Genomic DNA, 13,901 nt, shown 5'->3' on the forward strand with positions numbered 1-13,901 from the left:
TTTTAATCGGATGACCAGAGTGTGTGTATAAAGATGTAAAACAGTTAGCAATTTAAAAGAAAAGCATTTTTCATTCATAATTTGGAGTATTTGCATGTATCCATAAAAACTAAAACTGAACCCATCTGAATAATTAACAAAGCATACAGGTGCACCTCTTTTTAACTTTTAAAACCGATTAAAAACGTTCATAAATAAGGTTTTCATTTTTTCAAAGTATGCTGATTCTAGCAACAAAGATGGACTACAAATTTATCTGGACTTGGGTGAGGTGGGGACAGGGACTGCGGTGCGATAGCACAATGCTGGTCACTAAACATTCAGGATCAGAAGTAGAGTTTATATCTCACCTTAGACACCCATCGTGCGGGAAATAGCATCTATTTACACCACTAGACTAGCTCGCAGCAATACAACCATAACTGCTGACTTGGCATAGAACACCAAAAAATTTCAAACTCACATTTGACTTGAGTAACAACTAAGCACAAAAGATTTCCAGTGTGTCGTTCATAAATCAAGAAAGTAGATTAAAGGAAGGTCACTTGTCCACACTCAGAAAATACTTCGACGGAAAAGTTGCGAGTCCAGCATATTATCAGAAAATACAGAAAATACTGTCAAAGCACGTTGGAGGAAGGCCGTATGTCCAACATGCTATCAAAACACATGACAGAAAAATTGGCAAGTCGAACATGTCAACGGCATGGCAAAAAAAGTCCAACACCATGTCAAAAGACTTTTGATTATGCAACAATTCAACGTAGTGCATCTGCTTATTGTTATTTTTCATTTTCACGCGTTTGACTAAGAGTTACTTGGTGTTTCACAAGGTGAGTAATGCTCAGGTGCGAAGGTCATAAAAGTACTTGTAACACTGGAGGACAGGTGAGACATGGACTCCAGCGGGTTTCCACAGACAGTACAGTCCATTTACGGTGGGTCTTCGGTCTGCGGTCAGGGATCTGAAGTCTGGGGTTGTTGGTACCCCACATGATACCTTGAAATTCATGGTCGCAAGAAAGGTCATGCAGCGCATCCACCCAGGCATCGAAACTTTCTCCTCTCCATTTCCCGGTCCCTTCATTCCAGATCCGGGTACGCAGGAAGAGAAGGATTCAGCATCTTTGGCACCAAGTGCTTGGCTTCTGTGGTTCACAGCACATGAAAAAAACATCCAGTCTCGCCATAGCATAAAATTTCACAAGACATCCTTTTGTTGGTCTACTTAAGATAATTAAAATAAATGAAACGCACGAACATTCTCGAAGGGATAGGACCATAGCAAGATCGGTACATTGGCAATCATGACCTATTGAGAACGTCAATAAAATGACAGACGCATGTTCCTAACCTATGTGTCTTGGAACTCCAACAATTCGTGATAATAAAGTGTCGTTAATCACATCAAACAAACTTTACCCACTGACCGGTTACCATGGACGATGGTAATTACTCGCAAAGTCGGACGTCGTTCCCATACTGTTGATCGAGAAACACGTACCTGTGAGTCGGTTCTGGAGAGCAGTTTTTAGCCGCCGCTCGTGCTCTATGTCCGCCCATACATTTTCTAAATAAATAAATAAAAAAATCACAGGATAATCAGTAAACTGTGGAATTCCTTTGGGCGTTGCAAAACTCTTGATTGACCTTAACAATAAGAAACAAAGCACTGAGAACTGAGGGCAAAAACCAGAAAAGGAAATTATAAACTGATTATTGAGACAGTAGCTTCGGGAAAGATAATTTTTGTTACGATTAGTAGGAAAAAGCTGTTCAAGCAAACCTGCCTTTGAGGGTGAAGAACTGGCGAGAGAACTCCTCCCTCAACTCGGCTGCCCGTAACCTCTGCAACCTCTGCATGTCTGCGACAAAAATGGCAGTATGGTTGAAAAGAAAGAAGGAAAATAAAAGACTGGAGGATGAAGAAAGAAGTAAAGTTTCCACACACACACACACACGTACTCACGCACAAAATGCGCGTGTGAACCCAGCAAAGAACTCATTGTTTATTTGTCAAGCGTTCACGTGTCAAAACTTCCACACAACTTCCATGTACCAAAATACTGTAAATCTTGTTTGTTATGTAAAGAATTTGTTTGCACCTTTGACCTTAGTTATTTCACGCTCGACCGCTTGAGACTTTGCTCTTGCCGTCTTGACGAGACGCCGGAGTTTGCCTGAACACAACAGCACAGTATAAACAAGCGTTACGTACGCGGATGCGTAAGAGAAGGAAGAAAAAAGTTGACATTGCTCGTAAAAAAACACATACTCGAAAATCTAAATCTCATATATCTGCATGTATGCACACACAAAAAAAAGAAAACTCATGCAAACTTGGGTGCAAAAAAGAAAATCACAATCCAAATTCAAAATCTCTCTGTAAATCTCTCTCTTATATGTAAACCCAACCACGACAGCCAGTGGGGACATAACTCACCAATAGGCAGATTCATAAAGGACTCCATGTCTCCGGTGTTCTCGAAGATCTTCAGCAAACTTTCTGTAATTACAAAGCCCTAACAAGTTAGTGTGTTACTCCTAGTGAACTTAGAACTTATGGATACGTTATTCAGGAAGGGCGGGATATTTTACTCACAAGTCTCTTACTCACGAGCTTTGTTTCCCGTACCTGTGTCCGTGGGCAAAGTGGTTACAGGTTGCGTCTTCTTGGAATCCTGAGTCTGTAATGACAGAGGTAAGCAGCGGTGATCCCAACATCGCAACGACCTTTCACCCCTCTCATCCTTGTTTACCATGAGTTAACTAGAGACCCAGTGTCTATTTATCGATATTCAAGGTAGCATAGATCAATCAGTGTAGCCTCCGCCCATATCCAAGTCTATTTATCTTTCTTCCCCCTCCCACTACCAAGCAAGTCATATCTACTCACTCGCTCTTTCCGTTACCCTGAACCAATCTTTTATCTCATAAACCTTCACCGCTTTTTCTCCTCCTCTCTCTTTCTCTACCCCCCCCTCCAACTTTCTCTTTCCCTATTTGTAAGATCTTCTCTACATTTTCAATTTGGTTGAAGTTGCCTACTTGCTCTTTCTTCGTCTCTTTCTCTTTGTGTATCATACTCCTTCTAGAGCACATATACTTTTCCATGACGGTTAGCCCGTAACCACCAGTAAACCAAAGCCCCGCATGTGGACATTCATGAGTACGGTTATTAATAAGTTCACCTCGCCACATCTCGTCCTCAAACCCTCACCTTCTTCATGCTGAGACAAGGCCCATAACTTGTCAGCCCATCGGTCATGTTGCCCTCATCTTTTTGAGCCCCTTTCATCCCATTGGAAGCTTTGCCGGCTGGTGGACTATTTCTCTTCTTCTGGTTGGCCTCCTCGTCGTCGTCGCCTAGCGAGTGGCTCACGGCATCGTCTGCTGAAGCAGGGAGCCTCCGATACTCGCTCCCCAGCTCTCCGCGCGAGCTACTTCCTCCTGCTCCTCCTCTCGCTGCCGGATCCGTTCTGTCACCATTGTTCATGACCTGCGGGGGGTTGTTGAAGAGATCACCAAGGCCGGCTGCCAGAACTTTGCCTCCGCCTCCGCTGCCGTCAGCAGCCTTGACGGTCAACGCCGAGCAGCCGCTGGGCGCCGCGTCTTGAAGTGAGCAGATCTGCAACGGCGGCACCTGGCATCTATCTCTGCACGTGACAATGCCGTCGCTGCCACCGCCGACGAAAGCAGGCTGGTAGCCAAAAGGGTTGATGGGATACGCGGCAGCGGCGAAAACCCCCGCAGGGGGAGTCGCAGGCCCCAGCACTGGCAACAGACCGGACAGACGCAGGCGATGCCAGTCTCCTAGCACGCTACCCGTCGTGGGGCCGCCGCTGTTGTTGTTATTATTGTTGCTGGTGTTGTAAGGCAGACTCATCGTGCGAAGGAACTCGCCATAGGATGCGATGCGACCGTACGATCCGTTAGAGTAAAAAGCCGGGTGCGGTGCCGCGGCTGGGGCAACGGCGGCAGGTGCGGGGGGCACGATTCCCGACTGCGGCAGCAGACGCGACGGGGGGTTGCTGGACACCAGCTGCGCAGCTGTCTGCGTCATGGCGCTGGGCTGCAGCGGCCAAAAGCTGCTGCCAACGCTGGTGCCGCCAGGGTCTCCACGGTAACACGGGGTGCTGGTCACCATGGAAAGTCCGCCGCTCAGAGCAGAGGAGAATGACATCGAGGAGGTCGGTGGTTGCGGTTGTGGTAGCGGTAGGGGTGGCGGCAGTGGCATTGGCTTCGGAGCGGCAGACGACAGTGACGTCAAGGACGCGGCTGCAGGGGAGCTGGGGGAGAAGGCTGTGGAGGGGCCGGCCAGCCGTTTGCGGCTGCCGCCGTTGAACATGGCTTTAACGTCCTCCCAGGCATGCAGCACGCGGTCGTCTTTCTCTTCATGCACCAGCTCCAGGTGCCGCCGCCACGAGTTGAAGTTGGCGGCGTCCGGGTGGCGGTAGGAGGCGCCGTCCAGGCGGTGGTAGTGAAAGATGAACTTGTTAGGTGAGAAATAGGCCTCGCACGTGCAGCACTTGATGCACTTGGCACGCGAGCTGTTGTAGCGGGCAGGTACGAAATACCCTTCGCAACCCCACCCGCACGAGTGCCGGACCTGCAAATCGCAAAAGGAAAAAAAAAAACAAACCCTCAGCGTCAGTAAGGGAGTAGTCTACGTTAGTCCACAGATTGCAGTTGTTTCTATTCTATTCACTTTGATGATGATGATGATGATGATGATGATGATGACGACGATGATAAACAATAATAAATTTGATTTATATATCGCTTTCCACCACCATCAATTTCTGCCTCAAAGCCCTTGGAAAAAAAGATGGAAGCCGGTCTAAAAAAAAAAAAGAGCTTCTTGAGTGTCCCTGTAGTGTAGCTACTCATGTTGAAAAAAAGATGAATACCATCAGCAGACACGCGGTCGGCAGCCTTGCCATTACGATATTAAAAAAAAAGAACCTACTGATATCTCATAATTACTTGTAATTTTTTATTGCAAAAATAAAGATTTTTCTCTTTCATTGAGAGTTATAAGCCACATCACATTTAAACACGGTTACGTGGTACTTTCCCCCTTCCTCTTTAGTTTCTTGAGTACGCACCCACGCACTCACGGACACACGAACAAAGAAATTGCAACAGAATGTACCAACACACCTACGCAGCACTGACCTTAAAGGTGAAGTTGTCGGGTAGACGAGGCGGGGGTACGTCCGAGATGAAGGACCTGACGAGCCGCTCCGCCTCGCGCTTCGTTATGAGTCCACATCGGCGGGAGGAAATCGGCATTGCCCCGGATCTTCTGAGAACCTCCAGCTGCTGAGGGGTACACTGCAGGCAAGTGATGCCCAGAGCCACACGGCGGTTGTGAATTTCATTGTAACTGAAGTCCTTGATAAAAGGAGGAGGACAAAAACACAATGAGACACTAATGTCTGAATTCCCCTTCCCCCCAACATCAGGGACACACGTGGACATGATCACAAAATCACAGCCAATGGGGGGTGGGATGATACCCCCATGCATTAACGATAATTAATGTCATACTCTTAATCTCTTTCTCTGCTCAATTGTGTTTTTGTCTCTAGAAAGGATGTGGGAAGATGCTACCTTGTACTGAGCTCTTCACAGAGAAGTGGCGAAATGCTGTCGTGCATTGACTTATTCACTGAGATGCGGGGAAATGCTATTTTATACTCAGCTCCTCCCAGTCAATAATATGCATACCTGTAAAAGGGTACTGGAGATCTGTGCCAGACACAATCGCTCCTTCCCTTCCACGTGGAGGCAGATGATTGGATAGCCGTACAGCATCACGCTCCCAACCTTTTCCTCCTCCGCGCCTCCTTCTCCTCTGTCTGCAACGCTGACATCGGCTCCGTCGTTATCTCTCGAATCAAACGTCTGACACGTGTCATCTGCTTCCGAGTCGACCATCTCATCTAGAGACTCGCCTCCAGAACGAATCTGCCGGCTCAGGGTCAAACTATGGTGTCCGGCCTCCAACATGCTAGCTCCTCGCTCTCGGAAGAATCTGAGTTCATCTTCCTCACCTACAGGAGAACACGTGACTTCCAGTTCTTCGTCGTCGTCCACGGACTCGTCGGAGTCGAAGTGACGATGTTGGGATGTCACGTCTTCTGAGCTGTGGAGTCGGAGTCTGTCTTCGTCGGTCTTTGGGGTCAAGATGACGTCGACGTCACGGCACGAGATTTCCCCGGGATGTACAATGGTGTTGACGTCTGTCACCTCCGACTCAGTGTGGATGCGATCTTGAGTTAAACTCTCGGCTAAGTCGTTGTCGTGGCACAGCGCTGCTGACACTGGCGCCGCAGTGAGAAGATCAGTGTTCTCAGATTGCTTGTCCTTCACCTGGTCCCCTCCACCTCCTCCCTCGGTCATTCGGTTCATCCATGACGTCACCTTGCACTCTCCATCTCCCGACTGTTTCTCTATTGGCATCGATTTTGACTCCGGGGTGTCGTCAGGTCGTTCCAGTTGGTTGGTGCCTCGCTCGCTGTTGGTAAGGTGGTCCACTGCTGGACGCAAGACGGGATGAGATGAAAATGAGCATTGTCCAGGATCGGTCTTTCTTCCGCCTTGAACACCCGACAGCAAACAACAGGCAGGAAACGGTTCCTCCAATTTTTTTGCGAAAGTTTCTCTCATTGTTTGCTGGTCATTCATTTAATCTTTTTAGAGGGTAAGGTAGGGGTAACTGGCTGCTGCAGGGGGCGAGTGGAAGACCTGTACAGCAGACACTATTCATTAAATGCGAATAGAAGAAGCTATATCTGAGACAAAAAATTCCACATTTAGAAGTCTTTTGACCCGATACGCTCACGAAATGTCACAAAAGACCAAATCACTCGTTGCACAAAAAAGAAACTTAAAGAGTTAAGGAAATTATATTTTTAGGGTGTAAGTAAAAATAATAAGCGAAGAGCGAATAATAATCTCATGAAGACTGGACCAAATCCATTCCCTTCTAGTTACATAGCGAAATATCCAACATGGATTAATAACCTGAGGGTACTACGTTACTTCAAAAAAAAAAAAACCCCAACAAAAAAAAAAAAAAACCAACAAAAAAAAAAAACAAAAACCAACAACAAGAAGCTAATCATGCATTCACATCTACCAACCACAAAACAAAAACACCAAACAGACCATTTTTTTATTAAAAAAATCCGACATAATACGATTAACGATTTTATTATATCCTGCTATCCTTCAATCTTGAGCTAAATATTTTATTCTTTAAACTGTATTATTAAAAAAAAACAGGTGTCAATATACAGGCAAATAGAAATGTTAATCTTTATTTACTTATTTATTTACACTAACAATCTGCTAACGTCAGTTCAGGCTATTGTATGCCCTCTTTAAACCTCAAATGTCCCTGTCCCCCGGGAGGGCCTTATGAAAGTGGTTTATGTAATGCAATAGCCAGCCTTACAAAGGCGAACAGCTCGTGCCTGTCACTTGACCATGTCAGTTGATAGAGCATCCATCGATTTACAACGGTGTCAGGCTGCCTGCACTAACCTTAAATGGCGTGTATGTGAAAATGCCAGCAGCCCGCCTCCTGTTTTATTGCGGAGGGACCGCACACCCATATCACGGTCTGATATTTCCATGGTCTGAATCTGTCTCCCCTGGGACTGGGGGAAGGTTCGTATGAAGCAAATATCTGTCACACACGTGTACAAACTTACCCACCCATGGACACACACACAAACACCAGTCACACACACCAACCACACACACACGCACACACAAACAAACAAACCAGAGAACCGTGGAAAAGATAGAGAGATTGCGGTTGCTGTTTAGTTTTTGTCAAGAAGAGCGGTCCTCCCAATTTGGCAGCGTTGCGCAAAGGGATGTAATCTGAAACCCGAGATTTTGCCGGCCAGTCAGGGTGGAGGAAATGCCAGCGAAGCGCGACTGACACAAAAGAGGGGAATGCAAGCCCCACTGGGAATTCCGCGGACCGCAGATTTGATTAGGAACTCTTGCGAGAGCTGTAAGATGCTGGTCCCCTGAGAGTCCGCGCGTTTGATTGCCTCGAATTCAGCCCTTTACAAATCGACGTGTTGTGTTGGCTGGAGTTTATGAGCCGGTGTCAGAAAGCTTTTGACGGCCAGCAGTGGTGGTGATGGTGGTGGTGGTGGTGGTGGTGGCGGTGGTGATGGTGGTAGTGATGGTGGTGGTGTGGGAGATGCGAATCATTGCGGACAGGATGTGGAGAACGCCTTCTGAAGCGAGAAATCTGTCATGACAGGATTTAACAGTCTTTGTAGTTATTAAACCTGTAAACCTTTTTTTCTCTATAACTACTGTGAGCACATAAACAAACAGTTACTTTGTCCATCTCCAACTTTCACGTATTCTCTTACTCTCTGTAGACCAGTGAGGTGTAGTCTTTTTGAGTAAAGCTCAATACAGTTTACTGCTCTCCATCTGGGTCTTGTTTTATTTCTTCTCTTCCATCTCTAGATATGTTGAGTTGTAGTGAATAAACTACGATATTGTGACGATCATTTTTTTTTTTTTTTGGTGTTTAATATGATGGCACTGGTCAATATTCACTGCTATCATTAACCCTTTTGGGCATTGTGTCTTTGATGTTAAATCTTCAGTGAGTCTTAGAGTTGTTTACATCATTGTGATTTTCGAGGATACTGTGGATAATGCTAAGCAAAGTGAGTTTGTCTAGACCTCTTCCTCCTCATCTTCATCACCACCAACATCACCACATACATGTTACAACATCTAGAAACATAACGCTTAAAAGAGGCCGCAGTCGTTACATCTCTGAAGTACCCTGAGGTCGATGTGCTGTTGACAAGCGCCCTCGAAAGTTTGACCAAGTTTCGAAAAGTTTTTCTGATTGTGAAAATCACAGGAAACCCATGGCTTTCTGGTGAACGTTTGGGACATAGAAACTATAGATAACATGATAAGTCCAGACGTTTGTCAACACATTGTTAATACATTTGCGAATACAATGGGACATTTGAGATCGGACATTGTCCGGTTGAGGACGAACATCTTAACAAATCGACCTGACAAATGCCATCATATAATATTATGTGCTCGCCAAATGGGAGAATTAAAGGTCATAGTTCGTACAGCACAGGTCGATGGTAGCATCATCAGTTGTCATAGGACCAATTAGCAGACTTGTCAAATGTCGTTGTGTGACGTCTGGACTGCAAAGTCTGATTAAACTGTCATTGTTGCGAAAAATGCTGTTGTTGTCGTAGCAAAGCAGTTCCTTACTTAAGAAACGTAACTCCAATATGAGCAAAGTCTGTCCGACATCAAACTTGCCAAAGCTACTGATGTTTGTCTCTTGCTTCTGAGAACTATCCCACTTAATCTTCCTCCAGTTCTGTTTTAGAGTTGAATCTCCGACTGTTGCAAGGAGGACGGTTGTATGTGACAGCCACACCTTTACAGCACAAGAGAGCTGTCTCATAACATTGTAACCAATACACCTTGTCTGCCAAACTTTTGGTTCGTTACTCACAACAGCGTTAAGACGGCAAACGTTGAATAAACTCCTTTTAGTCGCCTTCAGCAGTACCAACACAGATCTATAATAAACTTTACTATATATATATCTTACGAAACACGCCGATTCCACAAAAACACACACGTACAACCGATGAAGATGAGACCTTTATTTCACACACTCCTATTTGTACAAAACCGCGGTTGGTTGTTTTTTGTTTTGTTTTGTTTTTTTTTTTTTTTTTTTTTTTCTTCTTCTCACTTCCAGCAGACGAGACTTTACGTCTTTCACGCTTTATCGTCACTAGTTCTCTCTGCCTGACCCTCTTCCTTCTCCGTGCACTCTTTGCACTTTACTGGGTCAGTGACGTGATCCATGACATCATACCCGCCGACTATGACGCAAGAAAAAAAAAAAAAAGCGACACGCTTAGAACGTCATTGTCAACGTCACGATTCTGGCAAAACCGCCATGTTCTGGCCCGCGAGATTTTCTTTCATGTCGAGCGCTGGCGAGAAAAGGTTCGGCACCACTGTTCTAGTCCTTTCGGTGACTAAGTATCATCCTAATACTGACCTAAAATTAAACACTCCTTCCCTGTCTCGAGATAGAGAGATCTTGTGAGACTGCAGGAATGAAAGTCAAGCTGACACAGAAAAATAGAGATAAAAAAGACAGATGGAAGGAAAGTCAAGATGATGCAGACAGATGAAGGGATAAATGTGAAAGCTGATACAAAAAAACAAACAAACAAACAACAAAAAACAAAAACCCCAACAACAACAAACAAACAAACGAACAAAAAAAAAAACCCAAACAAAAACAAACAAACAAACAAACAAACAAACAAACGGTGGAGACAAATAAACTACCAGCGCCCCATGCAGAGAGGTACAGCTACCTGCCACCACCTGTCAAGAGGTGTGCTTGAGACCATCTCCTCTTTCTGGACAGGAGTTCGAAACTCGGGGATCAATACCTGCACGAGAGCTGTCCCCCCGCGGGGTTTCTATACTCACACACACTTGTCACTGCTGGCGGGAGTCATTAAACTTGTTATCCACGAGCGCACGAGCTAACTACTAAAGCGACGACAGTACAGATGCATACACCGTTACCTTTCTCTTACCTTCAGATGTTTTATGTACATCGTGTGGTGGGATAGCTATAACGGTGTTTTTCTCATTGTCAATTTACGCGTTGCAGAGCTAATTACTTGTGTAAACAGCTGAATTAATATCGTTAAAATAATTATCGGCAATAAAAGGAAATGACATGCCTCAGTCCCACTGCAGACGTGGATTTAAGAGTTGCAGGACTGTGCACACCAGCCATGTTGCGGTTGGCAATGACAATTTACAAATTAAAGAACTCAGTACGTAAAAAAATAAGTTAACTTAAAAATGAAAATAACTGTCTTGAAAATTAAAATCAATATTTGTTTAAAAAACTGACTTTGTCAGAAATAAAACTGTGTTATATCCGGAGGCAACTTGTTCGTTGAAATGTTGCTCTGTGCTGTCTTTCTGAATAAGGCTCACCCGATCATTTATTGCTATATATATCTTATATATATAAAAAATGGAAATGGGAAACATATTATTGCAAACGTTTTATAAAATGCGTTTGTTTTGAGGTTTTCTGCTTAAAAACTAAAACGAAAAGCATATTTCATCGGATGACTGGCTTATTTGATAAAGATCTTTAGTTTTGCGATAATGGCGCATTTGTAAGAGAGATGAATGCAGGAGGGTAGGCAGAATGGTGAAAAGGTAAGACCCAGACAAAGCCCACCACGAGCATCACCTGTAATCAAGTGTCACACCCCAACATAAGTACGTGTGCCTTGCAGCGATATGTAAACTCGGAGAAAACCTCACTGAATTTATAACAGCAGCAAGACTAACCTTTGAAAGAAGGAAATTCATCAATTCATCCTAAAATTCTAGAGGAAGTTCTAAAACGCATTGGAAGTACTAAGACAGTGTTTTTGAGTCCATTGTTACAGGTTATCAGCAGTCTTTGAACCAGAACGGACATCCGCTTGAAAACAAGCATTGACGAAACAATTAGATAATGTTTGTAGATTCTTTTACATTTTGAAAATAAAATACGCTGCCTATATAATTGTTCAAAGTGTGTACACATTGTTTGGAATATCCTGAACTAAATTGTTTAGAGGGGTCCGTGAACGCGTCCACGACTTAGTAAGGGACAATGTGTTGAACATAATATCATGATTTTAACTTCTTCTCAATAAACTGTTTTTCAACTCAGACGAGCCAGTTTTCAGACTGTGAATAACATGTTTTTCTCTCACGATCTCTCTTTATCTTAACATCGTGAAAAGACTACACGAGAGGCCTGTTATTGTTTCAAACATAAATCTTGTCTTAAATCAGTAATGGGTCACGTTTGCCAGTTCTTGTCGCATTTTCCAAGCAACACTTTAAAAACATTTTTTCTTGATAGCACTAATATCCTCACCACAACTTATTTTCTTAGCGGAATAATAAACATTTTTTTTTAAGGTAGATCAGAAGTTGACTTGTATCAAACACAGAAACGTGACATTAAAATCCTCTGTTTTAGTTCTTAAAAACGAGCATCGAAGTATTATTATAAACATGAATGTTTATTAATAATTATTGGTAAAACGGAGAACTAATTGAATCTATCTAATATAGCTGGGAGTATATATAAATATATATCCTGCGATGATTTTAAAGCTGCTTAAACTCGATCCCCTGGTTTTTGAAAACCAGCATCAAAGAAACATTAGCAAACATTATTGATAAGCTACAAAAAAATGTGTTGCATACTTTTGAAATAAAAATTAAACTTGCTTACCTCTTTTTATTTTTAGGTGGACAGGTAGAAAGCTGTTTGTAACTTGAGTGCTTCTAGGACCGCATTAAATTTTCAGGATGTCTTCACCGTGTTAGCACCTTATGTGTCTTAGAGAAACCTGTCCTGAAAGCCGACAGTAACAAAACGACGAATGAAATGGAACGGATCGGTTGGGCGTTGCTCTCTGACAGAAAGAAAATCATTAAAGTGTCGACACCAGAGAAATTGAGGCTACTTTCAACCAATCACGGCAGCCGAGCGTGTCACGTGACCACTTTTGTTAATAAGGTCTTGCAAGGACCGTTATTTTGGATCAGATTTTTTTTTTTTTTTTTTTTTTGGTGCGTAAATGTGCCTACGACTGGAACAAATCGTTGCAGTAAAATTATAATAATGATCATGTTTTGACAAAGAAATGTGAGATCGTGTGTGATTGTAGCTCTCGGTCAACTGACGCGTAAGACTTTGCGCCAACACATTATTATTAGAAACTCTAGACACGGTCAGCTGATGTTTCAGTTCATTACTAAAATTTTACAGATATAGAGATAGTACTTGCTGTCATTTTCATGCTAAAACTCACATATCTGTTAGTTAAAAAAAAGCAGCGCATCTTTTCGTCAAATATAATTTTAGCACTTTCAAATAATTCTACTGATAGGTTTTATGAAACTTATAGAGCGGACTGGTTCCATGAAATACCATGACTCAGAAGGGAAAAATGTCGAGTAGAATACTTTTTCTGTTTGTTTGAATGTTTACAGTATTTACGAAAAATACATCTCCCTCTCTTTGTGTCTTACACACAAGGTTGGCAACATTCATCTACTTTATGTAGTCTTTCGTACACTAGTGAGTAATATTTTTTAAGTATAAAAATTGAGAAAGAAACATATATTAGTATGAATTCACGCAAAATAAATTCTAATTACTATAATAACTGCAAGTGTCTGAGCGAATGCATTTGCAGGCGTCAGTCATTTTAGTCGTTGGTTATGTTTGCTTGTGCTTGCACATTTGTGTGCGTTTACCTGTGCGTCTACGTATTCGTCTGCGTGTACGTGTGGGAATGACTGAGTTAGTGAAAAGGACATAATGTAAATCAAGAAACTTTCTTCAGCGGAGGAGCCGCTTGTGTGGTCGTCCCGAGTTTTGGTGCATGCGCGAGGTTCGATACGTGCCAGGTGAGACGCAGGTGCAAACTGAACAGCGATGCTTGCCGAGGACCTGTGCAGTGAACACTGGAGCTGTGAGCTGTCGTGCCTGGCTTCGATTTTCTTCCTGTGTCGTGCGCAGCCTGCGACAATTAACTGAAGCAATGAGGCGTTGACGACAAACGCTTCCATCGGGCCAAAATAAACAATTTTGTGTGCGGTCCCAGTGTATCTTCCATCCTCCCGAAAGCAAAACAAATGAATGGGGTTTATGTTTTTCCTCCTCCTCCTCCTCCTCATCATCATCATCATGAGTCAATCAATCAATAATCAATCAATCCTCCTCCTCCTCATTATTCAGTAACACG

The 13,901-nt window shown here is 43.5% G+C and overlaps 1 protein-coding gene across 2 annotated transcripts; it reads right to left on the reverse strand.

The window, feature by feature from the left end:
* Window positions 1–84: 84 nt before the first annotated feature.
* On the reverse strand, window positions 85–13,060 carry LOC112554517. Of its 2 annotated transcripts, XM_025222307.1 has the most exons (10): window positions 12,380–13,060; window positions 5,734–6,753; window positions 5,179–5,397; window positions 3,221–4,609; window positions 2,636–2,687; window positions 2,444–2,506; window positions 2,106–2,180; window positions 1,791–1,865; window positions 1,505–1,570; window positions 85–1,148 (listed from the first exon to the last, which is right to left on the reverse strand). In XM_025222307.1, the coding sequence occupies exons 2-10, from the start codon at window positions 6,691–6,693 to the stop codon at window positions 1,084–1,086; spliced, it is 2,964 nt and encodes a 987-aa protein (XP_025078092.1). In that variant the 5' UTR covers window positions 6,694–6,753; window positions 12,380–13,060; the 3' UTR covers window positions 85–1,083. The 2 variants fall into 2 exon arrangements, with proteins under 2 accessions (XP_025078092.1, XP_025078093.1); XM_025222308.1 differs by lacking the exon at window positions 12,380–13,060 and having other exon boundaries at window positions 5,734–10,813.
* Window positions 13,061–13,901: the final 841 nt, after the last annotated feature.

The sequence above is a fragment of the Pomacea canaliculata genome, linkage group LG13, assembly GCF_003073045.1.
Source record: "Pomacea canaliculata isolate SZHN2017 linkage group LG13, ASM307304v1, whole genome shotgun sequence".
NCBI classification, from domain to species: domain Eukaryota; kingdom Metazoa; phylum Mollusca; class Gastropoda; order Architaenioglossa; family Ampullariidae; genus Pomacea; species Pomacea canaliculata.

What these genes read in the sequence shown, in the direction of transcription:
- LOC112554517 (XM_025222307.1), bottom strand. Translation starts at nt 6,693, where the DNA reads ATGAATGACCAGCAAACAATGAGAGAAACTTTCGCAAAAAAATTGGAG. An exon ending in TCTCCAGTACCCTTTTACAG is followed by an intron (nt 5,398 to 5,733) that starts GTATGCATATTA and finishes CCTTTTATCAAG; the next exon opens with GACTTCAGTTACAATGAAAT. An exon ending in CTTGTCTCAGCATGAAGAAG is followed by an intron (nt 2,688 to 3,220) that starts GTGAGGGTTTGA and finishes CTGTCATTACAG; the next exon opens with ACTCAGGATTCCAAGAAGAC.